Here is a 19923-nt window from a genome sequence, read left to right on the forward strand (position 1 = left end):
AGTGGTTCTTGAGAAGAAGATTTTTAAAGATTTTTCCTATATATTTCTATGTAAAACTTTGATTCCCCATTGTGGCCCCGCCCAACCCCCGGGGGTCATGATTTGAACAATTTAAAATCTACACTATCCCAGGGTGCCTCCACATCAGTTTCAGCTTTTCTGGCCCAGTGGTTCTTAAGAAGAAGATTTTTTATGATCCCACCCTATTTTTTGTCTTTTCTTGATTATCTCCGCTTGTGTGGGGACTTGGCCCTTCATTTTATCAATTTAAATTCCCCTTCACCCAAGGATGCTTTGTACCATGTTTGGTCAAAATTGGCCCAGTGGTTCTTGAGAAGAAGTCGAAAATGTGAAAAGTTTACAGACGGACAGACAAAAGAGACAGACGGACGGACGACGGACAAAATGTGATCAGAAAAGCTCACTTGAGCCTTCGGCTCAGGTGAGCTAAAAACACCAGGATGGCAACGTATTTTGGGGGGACCCACTTAAACAAATAGATCTGGGCTTGGCCAGAAAAAAATCCCGACTGATTCAGTATCCAGAGCGTTTGTTTTATTTACTCAAGTTCAAACATCCAATCTGCTTGACGACTATAGGCCTTTTTGCAGCCCGGAGGACCGGGCTGCTCTATACATACAAGTTTTGTATGAGGTGGGAGAAGTTGGTCCGAATTAAAGATTTTCTGAACATTAAAAAGATTGTTAATCAGAATGTTCTTTCCCTTTATAAACCCCTTTATAAATTACGAGATACATAATATATTTACTTCCATAAAGTTAATCATTAAAAATATATGAGTTTTTCATATTTGTTACATAAAGTTGCTTAAAAATCGAAAAAAAAACGACAGGTCCCTTTTTAGCTCTACTGGTCAGAGACCAGAAGAGCTTATGCGATAGTAATGCGTCCGTCGTCCGTCTGTCTGTATTTTTCAAAATGCTACTCCTCCTACAGTTTTGGTCTGATTTCAATATAACTTGGCACACAAGTAGACTACACTAAGATACATAATTCTGTGTATCGGTTTTTGATTTCAATGAACGGTGTTGCCGTTGTTACTAAAAATAGAAAATTCTGTGAAATTCTTTCAAAATGCTACTCCTCCTACAGTTTTGGTCTGATTTCAATAACTTGGCACACAAGTAGACTACACTAAGATACATAATTCTGTGTATCGTTTTTTTTATTTCGATGAACGATGTTGCCGTGGTAACTAACAAGAGGCCCATGGGCCTTATAGGTCACCTGAGTATTATGCAACAACTTTCCAGTGATTGAATTTGATTCATGTTTTAAGCCAGATGCTATGGCATTCACAATTTTGAAATAGGCACCATTGATCATCATATGAACACACTTAGCAGTTGCTTAGTTTGTTTACTTAATACCTATATGCAGGGTAAGGGAACAAAAAATGCATTTCAACTAATCAGTAATATTCAGCAATAATCAATAGTGCCCCTACCACACATGAACCCCTGACCCTTAGGCCTTGATATTTGATTAATACCAAGGAGCAGATTTCAAACCATTCATTCATTTTCAGTATATAAGTACAGCCCCCCCCCCCCTTCTATGGTACCCTGACCCTGGGGCCTTGAAATTCACAATTCTGGAAGATATGGGCCCTTGTCCAGCATAACTATATAGGTAGTTCATCTGCTTAATACCCTGGAGCAGAGAAGAAAATTTTCAAAGATTTAATGTATTTTCACTATATGATCAATAGAGCCCCGCCCTAACACCAGAACCCCTGACCCTGGGGCCATAAAATTCACAATTTTGGTAGAGGCACTCTTGCTCATCATAACTATGCACTTCGGTAGTTTATTTAATACACAGAAGCAGAAAAGATTTTCAAAGAATTCATGTATTTTCACTATATAATCAATAGAGCCCCACCCTAACACCAGAACCCCTGACCCTGGGGCCAAACAAATTCACAATTTTGGTAGAGGCACTCTTGTTCATCATAACTATGCACATAGTTAGTTTATTTAATACCCTGGAGCAGAGAAGAAGATTTTCAGAGAATTCATGTATTTTCACTATATAATCTATAGAGCCCCGCCCTAACACTAGAACCCCTGACCCTGGGGCCATAAAATTCACAATTTTGGTAGAGGCACTCTTGCTCATCATAACTATGCACTTAGTTAGTTTATTTAATACCCAGGAGCAGAGAAGAAGATTTTCAAAGAATTCATGTATTTTCACTATATAATCAATAGAGCCCCGCCCTAATACCAGAACCCCTGACCCTGGGGCCATAAAATTCACAAATTTTGTAGTGGCACTCTTGTTCATCATAACTATGTGCTTAGTTAGTTTATTTAATACCCAGAAGCAGAGAGGAAAATTTTCAAAGAAATAATGCATTTTCACTACCTACTTATTTAGCCCCACCCTAGCACTAGAACCTCTGACCCCAGGGCCATGAATTTCATAATTTTGGTAGAGGACTCATTGCTGATTACTATCATGCAAACAGTTTGACTGCTTGATGTCCAGGAGTTAAGGAGAAGATTTTTAAAGATTGCATTAATTTTAGTGGTTTTGGCCCCACCCCTCAGGCCCCAGGGGGGCAGGGATCATGAAATTCACAATTTTTGTTCCCCTTCAGCCATAGATACTTTAGGCCAAATTTGGTTGAAATTGGTTCAGTGGTTGCAGAGAAGAAGCTGAAAATGTTCAAATGTTAACGCACAACGCACGACGACGGACGAAAACGGATAGCAATAGGTCACCTGAGTTTACTCAGGTGACCTAAAAATAGAAATTTCTGTTAAATACTCTCAATATGCTACTTCTCCTACAGTTTTGGTCTGATTTCAATATAACTTGGTACACAAGAAGACTACACTAAGATACGTAATTCTGTGTATTGGTTTTTGACTGACTAATGTTTGATGAACATTATTGCCTTTGTTAATAAAAATAGAAATTTCTGTTAAATACTCTCAAAATGCTACTCCAAATACAGTTTTAGTCTGATTATAATTTAATGTGGCATGCAAGTAGACTACACTAAGAAGATAAAAAGACTTCATCAGGGATCAATATTCCATTTATTGCTGTTGTAATGTTTCAATTCTCAACTTAAGCACTTTTCTCTTTCTTTGCTATGAGTACAAACCAGTAGAGCTTCAGTCTCGACAGAGACTTCTGGTATAGAACATCGAAGTCGCATAAAAACGTACTCAACACAGTTTGCGTTTTATATTCTTAATTATAGTGAAATACATTTATTTGAATATAGGTGATGCATGTGTCTGGTTTCAATTTCTTTTATTTTATGCGCCCAACATTTAATTGAGGAATTATTAAAATTTAAAAGGGTATCATTTTTGTTTGATTTTCATCCGACTCCAAGTTTTCAAAACATTCTCGATTATCGTTTCTATCATTTTGACGAATGCCTGTTTCATACATATTGAAACGGTTTGATGATCAATACTCATTTCCGTATTTCCTAGGCGACAATTGATGGTTACATCAATGCTTTGTTGTTTCCACTTTGACAGTTCATCCTTGACTCCATGCCACTAAACTGGAAGTGAATATCGCAGTATATATTTGACGTCTATAAAAGCTTGTTGAGATAAGATAAAATAAATAATTGTTCAACGTAATTTGATTCAGTTATTTTAAGTATATTTAAGGGAACTTTAAAAAGTTATCAGTTCTTTTTCTTACTTAAAAGACATTAATTTCTATTAGTTGTATTGTTTGAACTATTTCGGCATGCGCAAGTATAATGAAAAGTAGTTGTTAGGTCACGATATATAAGGTGCTGGTCAGGCGTGAAGTGGTCATCGACGAGCAATCAACCAGTTTCGAACACGCTTTTACCTGTAGCACGTATGACTGAGTCGAATTTTAGCAACGTGGGTGAGGAGCAGGCTGTTCATGCTATGTCTCAAAGTGAACAACCTGGCTCTACACAGAGTTCTGGAGACAATTTTACAACTGAAGATGCATTATACATTTTCTCCGACAAAAAGAGATGGCATAGTAAGATGACAAAAACAAAAAATTGTCTTTGAACTGAATTTAAGTCAAAAAACGATGGAGAAAGGTATTTGACTTTCAGTATTAAGGAGGAACAGGATGCTGCATCAAAAAAAAAATTATCTCGAAAGAATAAGCAATTCAGAATGGCAGTATCTGTCATGGCTTTATCTTGTTTAAGATAGGTTATTACATAATAAATCAATGGTATCAAACAATGGACAATGATCAAGTATTATTGCAAGTGTCAATGAGTAAGCGCCGATCCTCAATCTGGCATTTGGCGCCTACGGTTTGCAGAAACGGAGCCATATGGTGCTGACAACCCTGGAGGGTAAACAGAAGTTGCCAGCGATGGCTTGTTGCAAAATTCTGTAGTTCGTCGGCATGGATTGCAGCCTGGAAGGATCTCTAAAGCCATGACGAGGGACGATGTTGCGCTGGAATCGGAAATGATAACAGCAGAAACACACGAGAAAACTAATAATAATTGAATGCACAATATTTATGCCCTAACATACCTATGATAAAAATACTATATGTATGCATATCCGCGTACGTAACTGAATAGGGTGATGTATATATGTAAGCAGTTTTTATGGATGACTGGTATATGTAAGCAAGTTTTATGGATGATCGGTGTAAAGGAAAAAACTGTGTGGATTAGATGAGGAATATTAATCTACATAAAATGGTGGGGGCGGGTGGGTGATCAAAATCGTCGAGCGAAGAGGATGTGTGCGCAAGCGCATTTAAGGCTTGGGGCTATTTTGGAAATTTGGTTGAGGACAGGGGAGTTATCGCGCTTAGGCTATTCTTCTTCGATAACTGGCATTTACCGCACATGGCGGTAAATGCAATTATCTCGAAAGAATAAGCAATTCAGAATGGCAGTATCTGTCATGGCTTTATTTTGTTTAAGATAGGTTATTACATAATAAATCAATGGTATCAAACAATGGACAATGATCAAGTATTATTGCAAGTGTCAATGAGTAAGCGCCGATCCTCAATCTGGCATTTGGCGCCTACGGTTTGCAGAAACGGAGCCATATGGTGCTGACAACCCTGGAGGGTAAACAGAAGTTGCCAGCGATGGCTTGTTGCAAAATTCTGCCAAGTGGATTGCTGTGCACGAATTTCGAGACAGCAATCCATCCGCCAACAAGTGGCGGACAATTTGGCAAACAAGACATCATGTCTTATGCAACGCAATGATTCTCAAAGCAATACAAAAACAATATGCAGGGTATCATCAATGAATAATGTGGCAAAGCAATATAACACAACATATCAAAGCATCAATCAGCATAACTGGGGGGAGGGGAGAGGGAAGGATGCAATGCAACTCAGTGCAATTGCGACTACTATCATGAATATCGGGTGGTGTGAAGGTGTTTCTTTTACAAGCCATGCACAGATACTGTGTTTTATGGGAGTGTGGGGAAAACCTTTTGACTGGAAGTCAGAAACTTGGACAATGCCGTTTGAATTGTAGTTGTAAAAATAGAATTTCCAAGATCTGATAAATGAACACAATCGAGGAATAATTTGGGCTGATCAATTCTAATATCTGGGTAACGAATGAGGGCCCCATTTAACTTTTGCACAACAAAGCAGCCAATGGAATTATTGATTCTTTTTCTAGATTTCTCTGCAGCTTCGCTCGAAATCATGTAACGCCAGTATTTGCGAGGAAGTATGTTTGACCATACAAGAAGAGTGTTTGGTAATTTTCTATGAATAGAGGCTAATAATGATTTCATGGCTATTTGTAATTTTTTAAGGGACTGAATGCCAATACTGTTGCCACCACAGTGAACTATTAGAACTTGAGGAATGATTTCATTATAGCGATTTAACAAACTAGCAATGTGTTGATCAAGTTGCTCCCATTTTAGTCCCCCAGATCCGGACCAGGTTACATCTATGTTTAAGTGCTCCAGAGACAAGTTTTGGCCAATTGGTGAACGTGTGCAGTAATCTTCAGCTCGTCTGATGATGGAAGATCCAACAATCCATACTTTGCAGCGAGTTCCTGCAAACTTAGCTTACAGTTAGTAAGACTGCCTATCTACAAGACTACAGTATTAGGGCGAACATATGACTTAAAAGCGTTGGATTTCCATCTACCCATGGTTTTGATTTCTTGCTCTGGAGTACCTTGCATATACAATGAAGTTGCAGCCCCTATGCGAAATGAATGGGATTTGAATGTTGATATATCAAGTTTGAGGAATGATAGAGCTTTCTTTAGTATTTGATTGAATTGATAGTAAGTCAAGGGTGAGCCATCCATGTGGCACAGAAACTGTGATGTTTGAGTTTGTGATGGTCTATGGGTCGCGTACTCTAGAATGTTGTGGAATAGGACTTGATTGTGCTTTGTACTGTTAATGTGCATTGTTGTGCCCTTGCCATGCTGATCTGTTTTAGTTTTCCCTAAAGTGATCTGAATGGATGATTGGGATATTGATACATTTTCTATTGATAATGGGGAACAGTGGGTATTTGCCCTAGTGGTGGTTATTTCACCAACTCGAAGTAAAGCAAAGAATGCGAGCCCATATGCTGAGGAGAACAGTAATTTTTCATAATAATTGCGACACACATGTTGCAGCGAGTCTATTAACTTGACTAATAGGGGAAATGTTATCGGGCTTCTTGAATCTTTTCTATGTTTTAGTTGTTTAAAGCCATTTAGCATTTTCTTAACTATGAAAAATTGGCATGGGTCTGGGAAATTACCAAGTTTTATGTTGAAGCTTAAGCCAGCTAGGTAGGTTTTGGCTGTAGAGTATGTTGTCCCCTTTGAGGATAGGTAAGCAATATAGTTAATTAATTGGTCTATGGGAGGGGGCCATACTTCTGTTAAGTTAAATTTTTTTCTAAATTGTGCAAATGAGTCAAGACCTTTCTGGTATATTTCTTGAGTGTTATGAGAGACTGATGCTGAGAGTAGTTGTTCTACTTCCTGCTCAAATGGTTCCAGAATTCCAGAGGAACTTGGCAGGGATAATAGTCTGCATGGGGGGCCAGCTTCCTGAACTTTTGCCACTGAAAACGAGATATGGCATCAGCTATAGAATTAGAATGACCTGGTACATGTTCGCAGCGGACTTGGATATTGTATTTTAATATTTTATAAAGAAAAGGCCTGAGGAGGGACATAACTCTTGGTGACTTTGATGTTTTTTGGTTGATTATCTCGACAACAGCCATGTTATCAATATGCAAGATTATTTTTCTGCCTTGTAGTTTGTGGCCCCATATGTATATTGCAAGGGCGACTGGGACTAGCTCCAGATAAGTCAGATCTCTACAATCGTGTTGTGACCATTCTGGAGGGCCATTGTAGGTAGGACCATTGTGTACCAAATATGACCCCACACCCAAGTGAACCAGAGCTATCAGAGGATATGTGAATAGTGTCTTTATCTGACCAGTGAATATCTGGGAATACAGTTGTGCCATTAAAGTCAGACAGGAACTCGAGCCATATATCTACATCTTCGCGAAGTGCCCTTGAGATAGTGATATAATGGTGTTGTTTGTATCCCTGTGATAGGCTGTCATAAAATCGCCTACAAAAGGCTCTCCCTGCAGGTATTGCCTTAGAAATAAATGCCAAAGATCCAACTAATGATTGCATTTCTTTAAGAGTAATTTTGCGACGCGAGGCAACGTTTTGAAGTTGGGCTTTAAGGGCGTCGACTTTATCTTTAGGGACAAATATAGTTTGGGTGATGGTATTAATCCCTAACCCTAGAAATGTTAAACATGTTGTAGGACCTTCAGTTTTTTCCTCTGACAGAGGAACGCCGAGCGTTTCACAAGTTATGTCAAATATTTGCATGAGGTTTTTGCACACAAGGGTGTTTGCAGGGCCTGCAAAAAGGAAATCATCAAGGTAGTGTACTAATGTGTCAATATTGGCTCGATCTTGAACAATCCAATGGAGGGCTGTTGCAAATTTTTCAAATGTAGCACATGCTATAGAGCAACCGAATGGGAGGCACTTATCGAAATAATAGTTGTTAAAATAAAAACCAAGCAAGGAAAAATCCTCGGGGCGAATAGGAAGGAGTCTGAATGCGCTAGAAATGTCTTTTTTCCCCAACAAAGCTCCCTTGCCTAGTTCTTTTATCATTCTTACTGTCGAGTCAAATGATGTATAATGAACAGTGCAGAGATCTGGGTCTATAAAGTCATTAACACTATTTCCCTCTGGTGCAGATAAGTTACAAATCATACGCCACCCCCCTTGCTTTTTGGGAACAATGCCTATTGGGCTACACTTGATATTTGACATGGGGATATTCTTGAACGGCCCAGCTACTCTACCTAATTTAACCTCTTGATCAATTTTTTCTTGGAGCTGCTGTGAATTTGTTTGTGCAGATTTCATGTTTTTAGATTTTTGATATTCCCGTATACCCGAATAACAAATGTTGAAACCATATTGAAAACCATTGATTAATTCATGAGCAATATGTTGCAAGGGGTAGTCTTTTAGCATTGATTTTAGGATGTTAACGTTGACTGGGGTTGGGGCCAAGTCCCAGAGGCCTTGGTTGGTTTGGGGGGAACCCTCTACTCTGAAATCTGCTTGGGGGCTGGCGGGGATGTTCTGCTTGGGATGGGCGAAAGTTTTCTGTGCGAAATGCCTGACTGTTGTGCCAGCGGCAGTTTATGAGTGGGTGATTATTGGAGCATTTAATGCAAGCATGTTGATAAGTGCAGTATGGTCTTCCGCATGTGCCTTTGTAATTGAAGTCAAAGCATTTTGGCGATTTAGATGTATAATTTGGGGTTTGCTGTGATAGAGTGTTGTGGCCATGAGACACATACAAGAGCCATAATTCTGCGTCGACACACCCCCAGTCGAGAGTATGGTTCCTGGAGCGCTTTAGTCTAAACTGTATGTCATAATTGAGCCAGTTTAAGTTTGATGATCGCTGTGCAGCAGTGCGTATGATGTTAATGTATTTAAGGATTGATTGAATGTGTTCAGGGAACTTAGTCAAGTAAATGCTGCTGAAAATGAGGAAAGCATTTGTCCATGTTTCAGTTGAAGTTATTTTGATTTCTTTATGCTTAGCCTTTAGCACTAATTCGCCAGCAACAAATGCGAGCTGTTGCTGGGGCTCGTCATTTGGTTTGAGAGGAAGTAATTTATGCAAGTGAATGAATGCATTATCATATATGTTTTGTCTCAGGTTGTCTGGGACATGGACGCCCAATGCGTCTGAAACGCTACATAATGAATTTGGTGTTGTTGCACTTGAATTAGATAATGTATTAGTGCTGCCTGAAGTACCTGGAGAAAGCATTGTTGGCGATGCCTCAAACTCTAAGGGGTCAGGGATGTCTATTCCTGAGGAAGTTGTAGGCTGGTTTGATAAGGCTGGAGGTATGGCGTCAGGAGTGACCTGGTTCGGTTGAGTCACGGTGCTTGTAGCAGTGGTGACCTGGTTCGGTTGAGTCACGGTGCTTGTAGGCCTGGATGCTTTGGCCTTTTTGGTGGCAGCTGGAGCTCGGCCGGGCCTGGCATATGGAGACTTTGTAGTCCTTTTTGCACGGAGCATGTTTCTATAAAACAAACAACTGTGTAACTTGTGTTTAACATATACATAATTCATTATTATTATTATTAATTGCTTATATATTTATAAATTTTTACTATTAATGTTTTTTTTTTTTTTGTTTGAATCTGAGATTGTAAGTTATTATCATTGTTTACTAATTATGAATGATCAAATTATATGTAGAGTTAAAGCCCTTTGTTTAACGTTTGGCATGCCGCCATTAACGGATGGTGATGATGAATATTGATCCAGCAAAATCTGCTGACATCTTAAGTGCTGAGGCAAAGGAAACGCCCAATTCGCTTCCAATGCTTCACTAGATGTTTAATACATACCGATGACCGGTGGAACGATACCTGTACAATATAGTAATCCACGTAATGGGTTGCATTTTTCTGTTGACAACTTGGAGGTGATTTTTCTGTTGATGCTGTCTGATCAAAATCGTCGAGCGGAGAGGATGTGTGCGCAAGCGCATTTAAGGCTTGGGGCTATTTTGGAAATTTGGTTGAGGACAGGGGAGTTATCGCGCTTAGGCTATTCTTCTTCGATAACTGGCATTTACCGCACATGGCGGTAAATGCAATTACTCAATAATTTTTTTTTTTTTTTTTTTTCATATATCAACATTAAGACGTCCTCTACAATATATATTAATTTCATGGTCACTTTCTTGCTATTCAAGGGAGATAATATGGTTTGAATTACCCCCCTTTTCTCGAATTGAAAATATTTAAGTAAAAGTCATTTTTCAGTGATTTAGAAATTATATCTATGGAATTTTATGCACTTTATAAACAATAATTTTAAGTTTGAATGTAAATTTTAATATTGTAGAGATATCAGGCATTTCTACTTGGCAATTTTAAAAAATCATGAAAAATTATCTCACGAGTGTTCCTCAAAACAGCATGTTTTAAATGCTTAATTTGCTAAATATGTGACCACCCTTAAAAAATGGCTCAATGAATTTTGATTTTTTTCCCCATGTATCAAAATAAAGGTGTTCTCTGTAACATGTAAAAGTTTCATGGTCACTTACTGAGCATATAAGGGAGAATGAGAGAAAAATTTAAACCCCCCCTTTCCCGATTTTTTTAATTTTTGCTATCTATGGTAGGATAAAGACCAGATTCTCCAATAAACTTTCTAGAATTTTAATATAAATGAATGGCTTTATTCAGAGAATAGATATGTGCATTATTAAATCAATAGGTACATGGTCGGTCAATATTACTCTTTGGATGATCAAGGGAGATAATAATTTTATCTGTGTTGTGTGTGTGAGAGAGGGTGTGTGTGTGTGTTCTAAAGATTATGTTGTTAAGAATGAACATTCTCGCTTAAAAAAAATGCACACAGAGACACATTTAGGAAAAAATAATTAATTTTATGGGAAAATAAAATAGTTTATGACAACAAGTTTAGATATAAGTATTTTATTTTGTATTTGTCATATTGTTATTCAACTCAAGCATCTAGAGTTTACGCGTAATCTATTACCGGAAATGAAACATGACTCAGTGCGAGTAAATCTTCGCTGTTAGCCGCAGTTAACTCTGCATCATTTTGCACACCTCGGAATGCGCGCTTTTAATTGGTCTTTGAATATGTGTCGCCCCGGGATTTTCCAGGGGTCTGAATCGTTTGCGGCATTCCTTGATTGGGCTGCGCACTGCAAGGACGATTTTAACAAACATATTGAACATTTATGCCGAGGCAATCCAAAGATTACCTTTTGGCACCACCGCGGTTTTTGGCAAAACAGCAGATCTCTTATGCTCTGTGATGGGGTGCATTTGAATCCATTAGGAATGCTGAAATATACAAAGAGCATTAGATCTGCCATTGGTATTTGTCATAGACGTGGTTGTTTTTAAGTTTTAATGTATCTAACAGGGCATAACACCCTGACAATATTATTTTACACTGTTTAATTTAATGATGTTGTTTATGGTATTCGGACAATCATTTGACCCTGGACTTTTGTGCTGCTTGTTTATATTTCACAACAGCTGTTGTGTGTACACATTTTATCTGCAATACTTAGCAGTGGTGTGTGTTTATCTCATTGGTTTCTCACATTAGTATGCATAAAGTTCCTGTTATGGGTGACCCTTGCTTATGGTCGCTCACATGTATACTTGACAGGAGAAGCATACGTGAGTGTGGTTGAACAATTGCTCATTTGATTTGTGCCTTTGTTCTTTATTATGTTGCATAAAATATTATGCATTTACGGTTGCTCACATCCCCACTCTGTTGTATATTGTGGGTCGTGAGCCCTCTATAAGCTCGTGGCACACGGTTCTCGGGTCTTATTATTTTCTGAATATTGCCTAACCTTGAAGGTATTTACAGGTAATGGGTGCTAAAAAATTGAACAAAACTTTATTTGATTGTGTCTACACTTTGTTTAACTTAGGTGACCATGCCTAGAGGGAGAAAACGTGTGCAGGTGGCCCCGCAAGACCAAAATGGATCAAATACTAAACGGGCGCGTTCTTCAAAGAGGGCAGCTCCGCCCAATGCACCTAACCCGTGTGTCCCTGAACAACACTCATCGGTTCCCTCTCAGCACGTAAATGTTCCCTCCGCAGACGAAATTGCAGAGGCCCTTCTTAAGAAAATTCAAAATCCTACTGTTAACGTTATTAATGAGCCCGTTTCGTCAACCCAGTCTGTGTCCGCTCCTTCAACAACGCCTGGCATCGACCATCCAAACTTACAAACTGTCACTAGCCAGCCGCGCAGTGTTACACCTATGCCGCAAGATCTGCTGTCTTTAATTGGCAACCTGTCCTCACGCTCTACGATCAGCCAACCTGTACCATCAGCCACCAGTGACAATAATTTACCATCTGTTAGTTCTGTCGAAGGTAGTACAACAATACCTGTAAATTTTAGCAACATTTCTCTTGTCAAAAATGCTTTACCATTAGCTTATCATGTAAGTGACAAACTTAAGAATTCCGTTTTTGATGATGTATATGTAGACTTTGCCGCCTTGTTACCACACGTCAAGCGACCTGACGAAGTGCATGATATTTCGTCAGGTGTCAAACTTCTAACAAACTGTCATTCAACTCCTATAAAGACACTGTTCAATGTCCATCAATGGAACAATGCATTTGATATTTACATGTCCCTATATATTACAAAATACCCATCGCTCGCTTTAGACCTAATAAAGTATGGAAACAACATCAGAAAATTGGCATTAGACTTTGGTTTCCAGGCGGCAAGGTTCTATGACGAAGAGTTCAGAAAACTTCGTCAAGTCCACAAACTCGAGTGGTCAGTTATGCATGATGAGTTGTGGCGGGTGGCAACAAGCCAGAACAAATCTGGACTTTACAACCTCTTCTCTAATTCAAAGCGTGGCAAAACCCCCTTTCTTGGCAGGATCCAGCAGAGACCAGAATACCCTAAAGGTTTCTGCTGGAGATTCTGTGCTACAGGGCAGTGTGGTTTCAAAGAGTGTAAACTCAAACACCTGTGCGTACACTGTGGCAAAAAGCATGCATCAGACACATGTACCTCTGCGAAGAAATCACAAATTTCCCCAAAATCTCAAAACACCAGTGAAGTGTGATAGGTTAGCGTATCATCTTAATGGCTACAATAAATTTGACAGAGATTTTTTACTCTCGGGTTTTTCCGTTGGATTTCGTATTGGTGCTGGACCTTCCATACAGTCAGTTTTGAAATGTAGAAATCATAAAAGTGCTATTGAGAACCCCGAAATTGTCTGTGAAAAAATAAATAAGGAAATAAAATTAGGTCGATATAGAGGTCCTTATGATCAACCCCCCTTTCCAAATTTTGTTTGTTCACCTTTAGGTTTGGTTCCTAAAAAAGAAGTAGGAAAATATCGTGTCATTCATGATTTGTCCTTTCCTAAAGGAGCGTCCGTTAATGATTCAATTCCACGAGAGTTCTGCTCTGTCTCTTACGAAAACATAGAGACTGTTATCGGTTTAGTTCAATCGCATGGGTTTAATTCGCTTATGGCAAAAGCAGATATTGAGGACGCTTTTCGTTTGCTTCCTATCCACCCTGATGATTATCATTTACTTGGCTTTGTATGGGAAGGTAAATATTACTATGACACATGTTTACCTATGGGTTGCTCATCTTCATGTCAGCTTTTTGAGAAATTCTCATCAGCACTCCATTGGGTTTTATCACAGAACTTTAGGGTGGTAGGCATATCACATCTTCTGGATGACTTCTTCTTCGTCGGTAAACAAAATACAAGTGTTTGTGCACACTCGCTAGATCAATTTTTAGAATTATGTAACGATATTGGTGTACCGATTAAGAATGAAAAAACTCAGTTACCAACGAAAATTATTACAATTTATGGAATAGAAATTGATTCCATGTTAATGGTCGCACGTTTACCAGAGGAAAAAATTGCTAAAATATATGGTATTTTGCATACTTTTAAGAAAAAACGCAGCATTTCTTTACGAGAGCTCCAGTCACTAATTGGGTTATTAAACTTTGCCTGTAGTGTTGTTATTCCAGGCAGGGCTTTCCTACGTAGACTGATAGACCTTACAACCGGACATTCTTGTCCGACATACCGCATTACACTTAATGCTGAAGCTAGGTCAGACTTGCATGCCTGGTCTACTTTTATTGATAATTTTAACGGAAAGTCCTGTTTTTTATTTGATAAATGGGTTTCATCAGATACAATTAAATTATATTCTGATGCTGCAGGTGTGCATGGAGGTTATGCAGCTGTTTTTGGCTGTAAATGGTTCACTGGCGAGTGGTCAAATGACATGGAGTCTTGGCATATTACTGCCAAAGAACTGTTTCCTATAGTGTTAGCTTTAGAATTGTGGGGTCATTATTTAAAGAACCATAGAATATTATTCTTTACGGATAATGCCGCCGTTGTCGATATAATCAATAAAACTTCATCAAAGAACAAAATAGTCATGAAATTGGTGAGGCGTTTAGTTTTAGCCGCATTGAAATATAACATCTTCTTCCGAGCTAAACATATCAAGGGGAAACATAACATAATTTGTGATCTCCTTTCTCGCTTTCTTTTTCAGAAAGCTCACAAATTGGCACCATGGTTGGCCCCTTGTCCAACCAATATCCCAGATCACTTCTTGATAGTTTAGTTACATCCCTGTTAAGGGCATCACTGTCATCCGCCACATTTACATCGTATAACAGATTTGTTCAAAATTATGTGCAGTTTTGCAACATTTATTTCCAAGAGTGTCAGGCATTTCCATCTTCCCATGTGATGTTGACTCAATATATAGCCTATTTGTTTTTGAAGGGTTATAGCCCATCCACAATAGCAACACACATGTCTGCGATCAGTTTTGTACACAAAGCCAACAGTCTGAATGACCCTACTAACAACTTCTTAATAAAAAAGATTTTGAAAGGTGCGCACAATATTAGGGGTTCAGTGGATTGTAGACTTCCAATAACAAAAGACATATTAACAAGATTAATTTCATCAATTCCATATGTCGTGTCAAATTGTGATAATCAACTGCTGATAACTGCAATGTTTTTGTTAGCCTTTTACGCATTTTTAAGAGTGGGTGAGATTACGGTCAAGTCGTCATCGGAGTCCTCGGCCGTTTTACAATTTGAAAATCTATCTTTTGAATGGGATAATGCATCATTATTGGGAATGTCGATAATTCTTGTTCACTATAAACATAGTGACCTACACCCTAAAACTATTTTTATCCCAAGGCAGTGTAATAATCAGGCTTGCCCAGTCTATGCACTTTACAAATACGTGAAGGCATTCAATCACACTAAAGGTCCCTTGTTTCAATTTAAATGTGGAACTCCTATTTCTCGTTCTTTCTTTAACTCAGTTCTCGGATCAGCTGTTTCATTTATAGGTCTGGATAATAGATTTTACAAAGGTCATAGTTTTCGTATAGGAGCAGCCACGTCTGCCGCAGCAAGGGGAGTTCCGTTAAGTGTCATTCAGAATATGGGAAGATGGAAATCAGATGGATTTCTAAAGTACATTCGTATGCATAACTTTTGAAGTGCTAATTCAATCTTTAATTTCCCTGGTATATGGGTCAGTATTGCCTGCCACCTGTGACCACAAATTGTTTACTGGGTCAGCACTGACTGCTAGTTTTGACATTACGTACTTAATATGTTTCTGTTTTAAAGCTGGGTTAGCACTGCCTGCCAGTAATTACTTTCTTACACTAACATAATTAACTATATGTGAGACTGGGCCAGCATTGCCTGTCAGCAGCGAAGTTTTAGACATTTATGTACTCTTAATTGGTCGGTATCGGTTTGCATCAGCAATTTTGAACATTTGGAGATACACTGAACTTTGAAACTTGGGACAGCATTGCCTGCCGTCATTAAATTACATATAATTATTGATGTGTGTACCTTTTCAATAGCATTAAAGATTGCATCTAACTAATTATATTGATATGTTTCAAGGGCTGTCTCTGATTTATCTTCATTTATGCATTTTGAGCTGTAACATTTAATTAAGATAATGTTTTGATTTGTTAAGCAAGGTATTAGCGCTTATATTATTCTGCATATCAATATGTGTGTATAATTTTCCTTTTAGCTAGATTATTTTATTTTAATTTTTTTTTTTTTTTAATATATCCGTTTCTGACTTGTCATATCTGCCAGAGTCCTCGGGTGGGGGATCCCCTCTTTCAGAGGTGATGGGTGGCAACATATTTATCCCCACCTTTGCGAATCTATGTCATTTATTCAATCATATCATATGATGTATTTTTGTATATGCCTATTATATAATATTCAATAGTATGAGATATGTACTTTTTGTGAATAAATGACCTTTTCACACAATATGGGTATTGTGTCTAATTTTCGCAAATCAAGCTCGGACTCTGGCTGGATATAATTCATTAATACTTGGTTGGCATAAAATTAATTTTATGGGAAAATAAAATAGTTTATGACAACAAGTTTAGATATAAGTATTTTATTTTGTATTTGTCATATTGTTATTCAACTCAAGCATCTAGAGTTTACGCGTAATCTATTACCGGAAATGAAACATGACTCAGTGCGAGTAAATCTTCGCTGTTAGCCGCAGTTAACTCTGCATCATTTTGCACACCTCGGAATGCGCGCTTTTAATTGGTCTTTGAATATGTGTCGCCCCGGGATTTTCCAGGGGTCTGAATCGTTTGCGGCATTCCTTGATTGGGCTGCGCACTGCAAGGACGATTTAAATCCCGCCCACTTACCTCCCACATTTTCTGTCAGAATCTCTAGATGCTTTTGTTTTTAGGTGGCAACATATTTATCCCCACCTTTGCGAATCTATGTCATTTATTCAATCATATCATATGATGTATTTTTGTATATGCCTATTATATAATATTCAATAGTATGAGATATGTACTTTTTGTGAATAAATGACCTTTTCACACAATATGGGTATTGTGTCTAATTTTCGCAAATCAAGCTCGGACTCTGGCTGGATATAATTCATTAATACTTGGTTGGCATAAAGTTTATTATGATTTAAAGAATTATCCTTAAGATCATTTTTCAAGTATAAGAATTTATAAAAAAAAATTTAGTGAATTATATTTTTATCAAAAGGCACAGATTTAGCATATGCAAACAGCAGCACAGCATCTGACACAATACTCACAAAGCACATAAGACATGAACATTAACCAGAACAAACACAGTGTACATGTGGAGCAGCCAGTTACTGCCCCCCCCCCTAAAAACACTCCCTTTAACCTGTAAATTTCACATGAACTTTTATATGTGTACAAATGTGCGAAAAATACTCTCTTATATTTGTATATGACAAAGTTTTATAGTATAAAAACTGTGTACATGCGGAGCGGCCACTTATCACCCCCGAAAAACACTCCCTTATATCTGTAAATGACAAATGTACTTTTATAATATAAAAAAAACTGTGTACATGTGGAGCGGCCAATTACCACCCCCGAAAAACACTCCCTTATATTTGTAAATGACAAATGTACTTTTATAATATAAAAACCATGTACATGTGGAGCGGCCAATTACCGCCCCCGAAAAACACTCCCTTATATTTGTAAATGACAAATGTACTTTTATAATATGAAAAAAACTGTGTACATGTGGAGCGGCCAATTACCACCCCTGAAAAACACTCCCTTATATTTGTAAATGACAAATGTACTTTTATAATATAAAAACCATGTACATGTGGAGCGGCCAATTACCAAAACCACACCAACAGTACAACAAACATGAACAAATAAATACACTTACACAGCATACATGTATAAACTGTGAATACATTATTCTTCTTTGCTTGAGAAAAATCTTGTGATTGCCTTAACTGTTCTTGCTTTGAAACCATGTTCTTTCAACACAAAATTCAGTCCAGTTTCACCTCCCCTATTAAAAGCCATCTGCAAATGTCTTTGACAAAGTCCGCATTGCGCTAATCGCCTCGCTGTTGGCATCGTTATGCTTGAAGCTCTAATCAGAGGAGTAAGAGATTCTGTTAATACTAACACATTAAACGGGAAGATGTCCTTTTCTGAAAAATCAAGCTTCCCAAGAAGTTTGTAAAGGCTCTTAACATGGTCACCAGCACTTGCATCATGTGCATCATAATCTTCACCAAGTATCTTAGATACAAGATTCTGCTGTTTGTAATCACCAATAACATTTTTGTCAAACTGTCTTCTAGATAATTTAAGAGTATCAATACAACCTGTGATTTGCTTTAAAAATTCTGGTAGCAGGTGGGTTTCCTGTAATTTCTTCAGCAAAACAGGAACATCATACATGCTGCAATGTTGTGCCCAAAGATGATTGGCTTTTGTTTCTTATTGATGTAATCAATGAAGTCCAGCATTGCAGTATAAAGATCTTCACTCTTTACTGGTGTCCCATGATGGTACATCTGATTCGTGTGAAAATCGAAAGACAATCCTGTAAGGGAGGAAGCTGTTGGAGAAATGTTATGGCTTGGTATTATATAACTGTTGAATAGTTCTTCACCATCAAAAGCAGCCAACTGTGTTATGGGCAAGGATCAGCTATTTGTAAATAATAACGACCGTCACAGTGAAAAAAATTGTGTCAATATTTTTACATTTTTTCTAATTAAATACATTTATATTTACGCATTCTTTCATGAATTTAATAAGAAAAGATAGTTGCATCCTTATTTTTTAAGAAAATCGCATCCAAATATAGGTGATCAAAAAGTGATGGGCGCTATGTTGACACATATAATGTGAATTTTTAAGCTATTTCGCATTACAGAGACCCAAAAAAAGACCATCATATGCATGGACCTGACCACACTTTTACTTGGGACGAAGTAGACAAATTTCTATGACCTATCTGTAAAATTAATAAGGCACAATTAATCGTGACGGAGGTGACATCAATTTTCCCTACTATAGCATTTTCAATCGTTTTTCTGCACAGAAATCATGTTTACCGTGAGTTTTTTTCACTAAATGAGGAAATAACACTAGTTTTTCATTAAAAAGCAGAACAGGATACATTAGTTCTTTTTTGAAGAATTTTTTATCCTGTATAATAAATGGATGTTATATTTGACTTTTTGACACACAATTCAGAAATGGATGTTACAAATTGACAAACTAAAGTAAGGTAGTTACGGAGGTTACATTGACGACGCTTTTTCAACGCATTTCGTAAGTTTTGTTAAGAATACACACGACTTTATACATGCAATGAAGTTAATTTGTCAAATACAACTCCATTCAAACATTCTGCTAATACTAATGAAAACTACTGAAAGTATTTCCATGAATTTTAAGCGCTGTGACGGATGTTACATTATAACATCCCTCACAGTTTTTCGTGGTAAGGATATTTTAACTCTCATCAGCTTTGTAATTTTTATTTAGTAATTTTATTATTTGTTCTTCATTAATATACAACTGAAGTTTACTAATAAAATTTTATCTTTAACAAAATAATAAGAAAAAAAAATCTTGTATCAGCACAGATTTAAATTTTGACAATGGTCAAATAATAACAGGCAATCAGCCAAGAAAATCATAAGGAGCTGGTAGCATAGCATCTGAAAAGAAAATAAATGAGTTTTATTATAGGGTGAATTCACCATGCATCGGATACCCTTGTACTTCAACAAGTTCTAGCGATATCGCTACCGACGGAAAATTATCAAAATGGAGTTTAACATTTAGTTTGTGATTAAAATAACAATTTAGGACACAATCATATGCCGTTTATTGAGAAAATATCGCCAAAAACCGAGTTTATTGAAAAAGCTGAAAATTCACCA

The 19923-nt window shown here is 37.6% G+C and overlaps 2 protein-coding genes across 2 annotated transcripts; both read right to left on the reverse strand.

Annotated features, from left to right (window-relative positions):
• Positions 1–7333: 7333 nt before the first annotated feature.
• LOC134275304 (uncharacterized) lies at positions 7334–8422 on the reverse strand. The gene has a single exon (XM_062757583.1). It carries the CDS (start codon positions 8420–8422, stop codon positions 7334–7336), a length of 1089 nt encoding a protein of 362 aa, XP_062613567.1.
• A 118-nt stretch (positions 8423–8540) lies between these two features.
• On the reverse strand, positions 8541–9986 carry LOC134275305 (uncharacterized). The gene is made up of 2 exons (XM_062757584.1): positions 9959–9986; positions 8541–9606 (listed from the first exon to the last, which is right to left on the reverse strand). The coding sequence occupies exon 2, from the start codon at positions 9600–9602 to the stop codon at positions 8547–8549; it is 1056 nt and encodes a 351-aa protein (XP_062613568.1). The 5' UTR covers positions 9603–9606; positions 9959–9986; the 3' UTR covers positions 8541–8546.
• Positions 9987–19923: the final 9937 nt, after the last annotated feature.

The sequence above is a fragment of the Saccostrea cucullata genome, unplaced genomic scaffold (assembly GCF_032062105.1).
Source record: "Saccostrea cucullata isolate Sc308-1 unplaced genomic scaffold, CSIRO_AGI_Scuc_v1 ctg7557, whole genome shotgun sequence".
NCBI lineage: Eukaryota > Metazoa > Mollusca > Bivalvia > Ostreida > Ostreidae > Saccostrea > Saccostrea cuccullata.

Bases quoted from the DNA above. Each gene is read 5' to 3' on its own strand.
- LOC134275304 (XM_062757583.1), bottom strand. From the start codon at position 8,422: ATGAAATCTGCACAAACAAATTCACAGCAGCTCCAAGAAAAAATTGAT.
- LOC134275305 (XM_062757584.1), bottom strand. From the start codon at position 9,602: ATGCTCCGTGCAAAAAGGACTACAAAGTCTCCATATGCCAGGCCCGGC.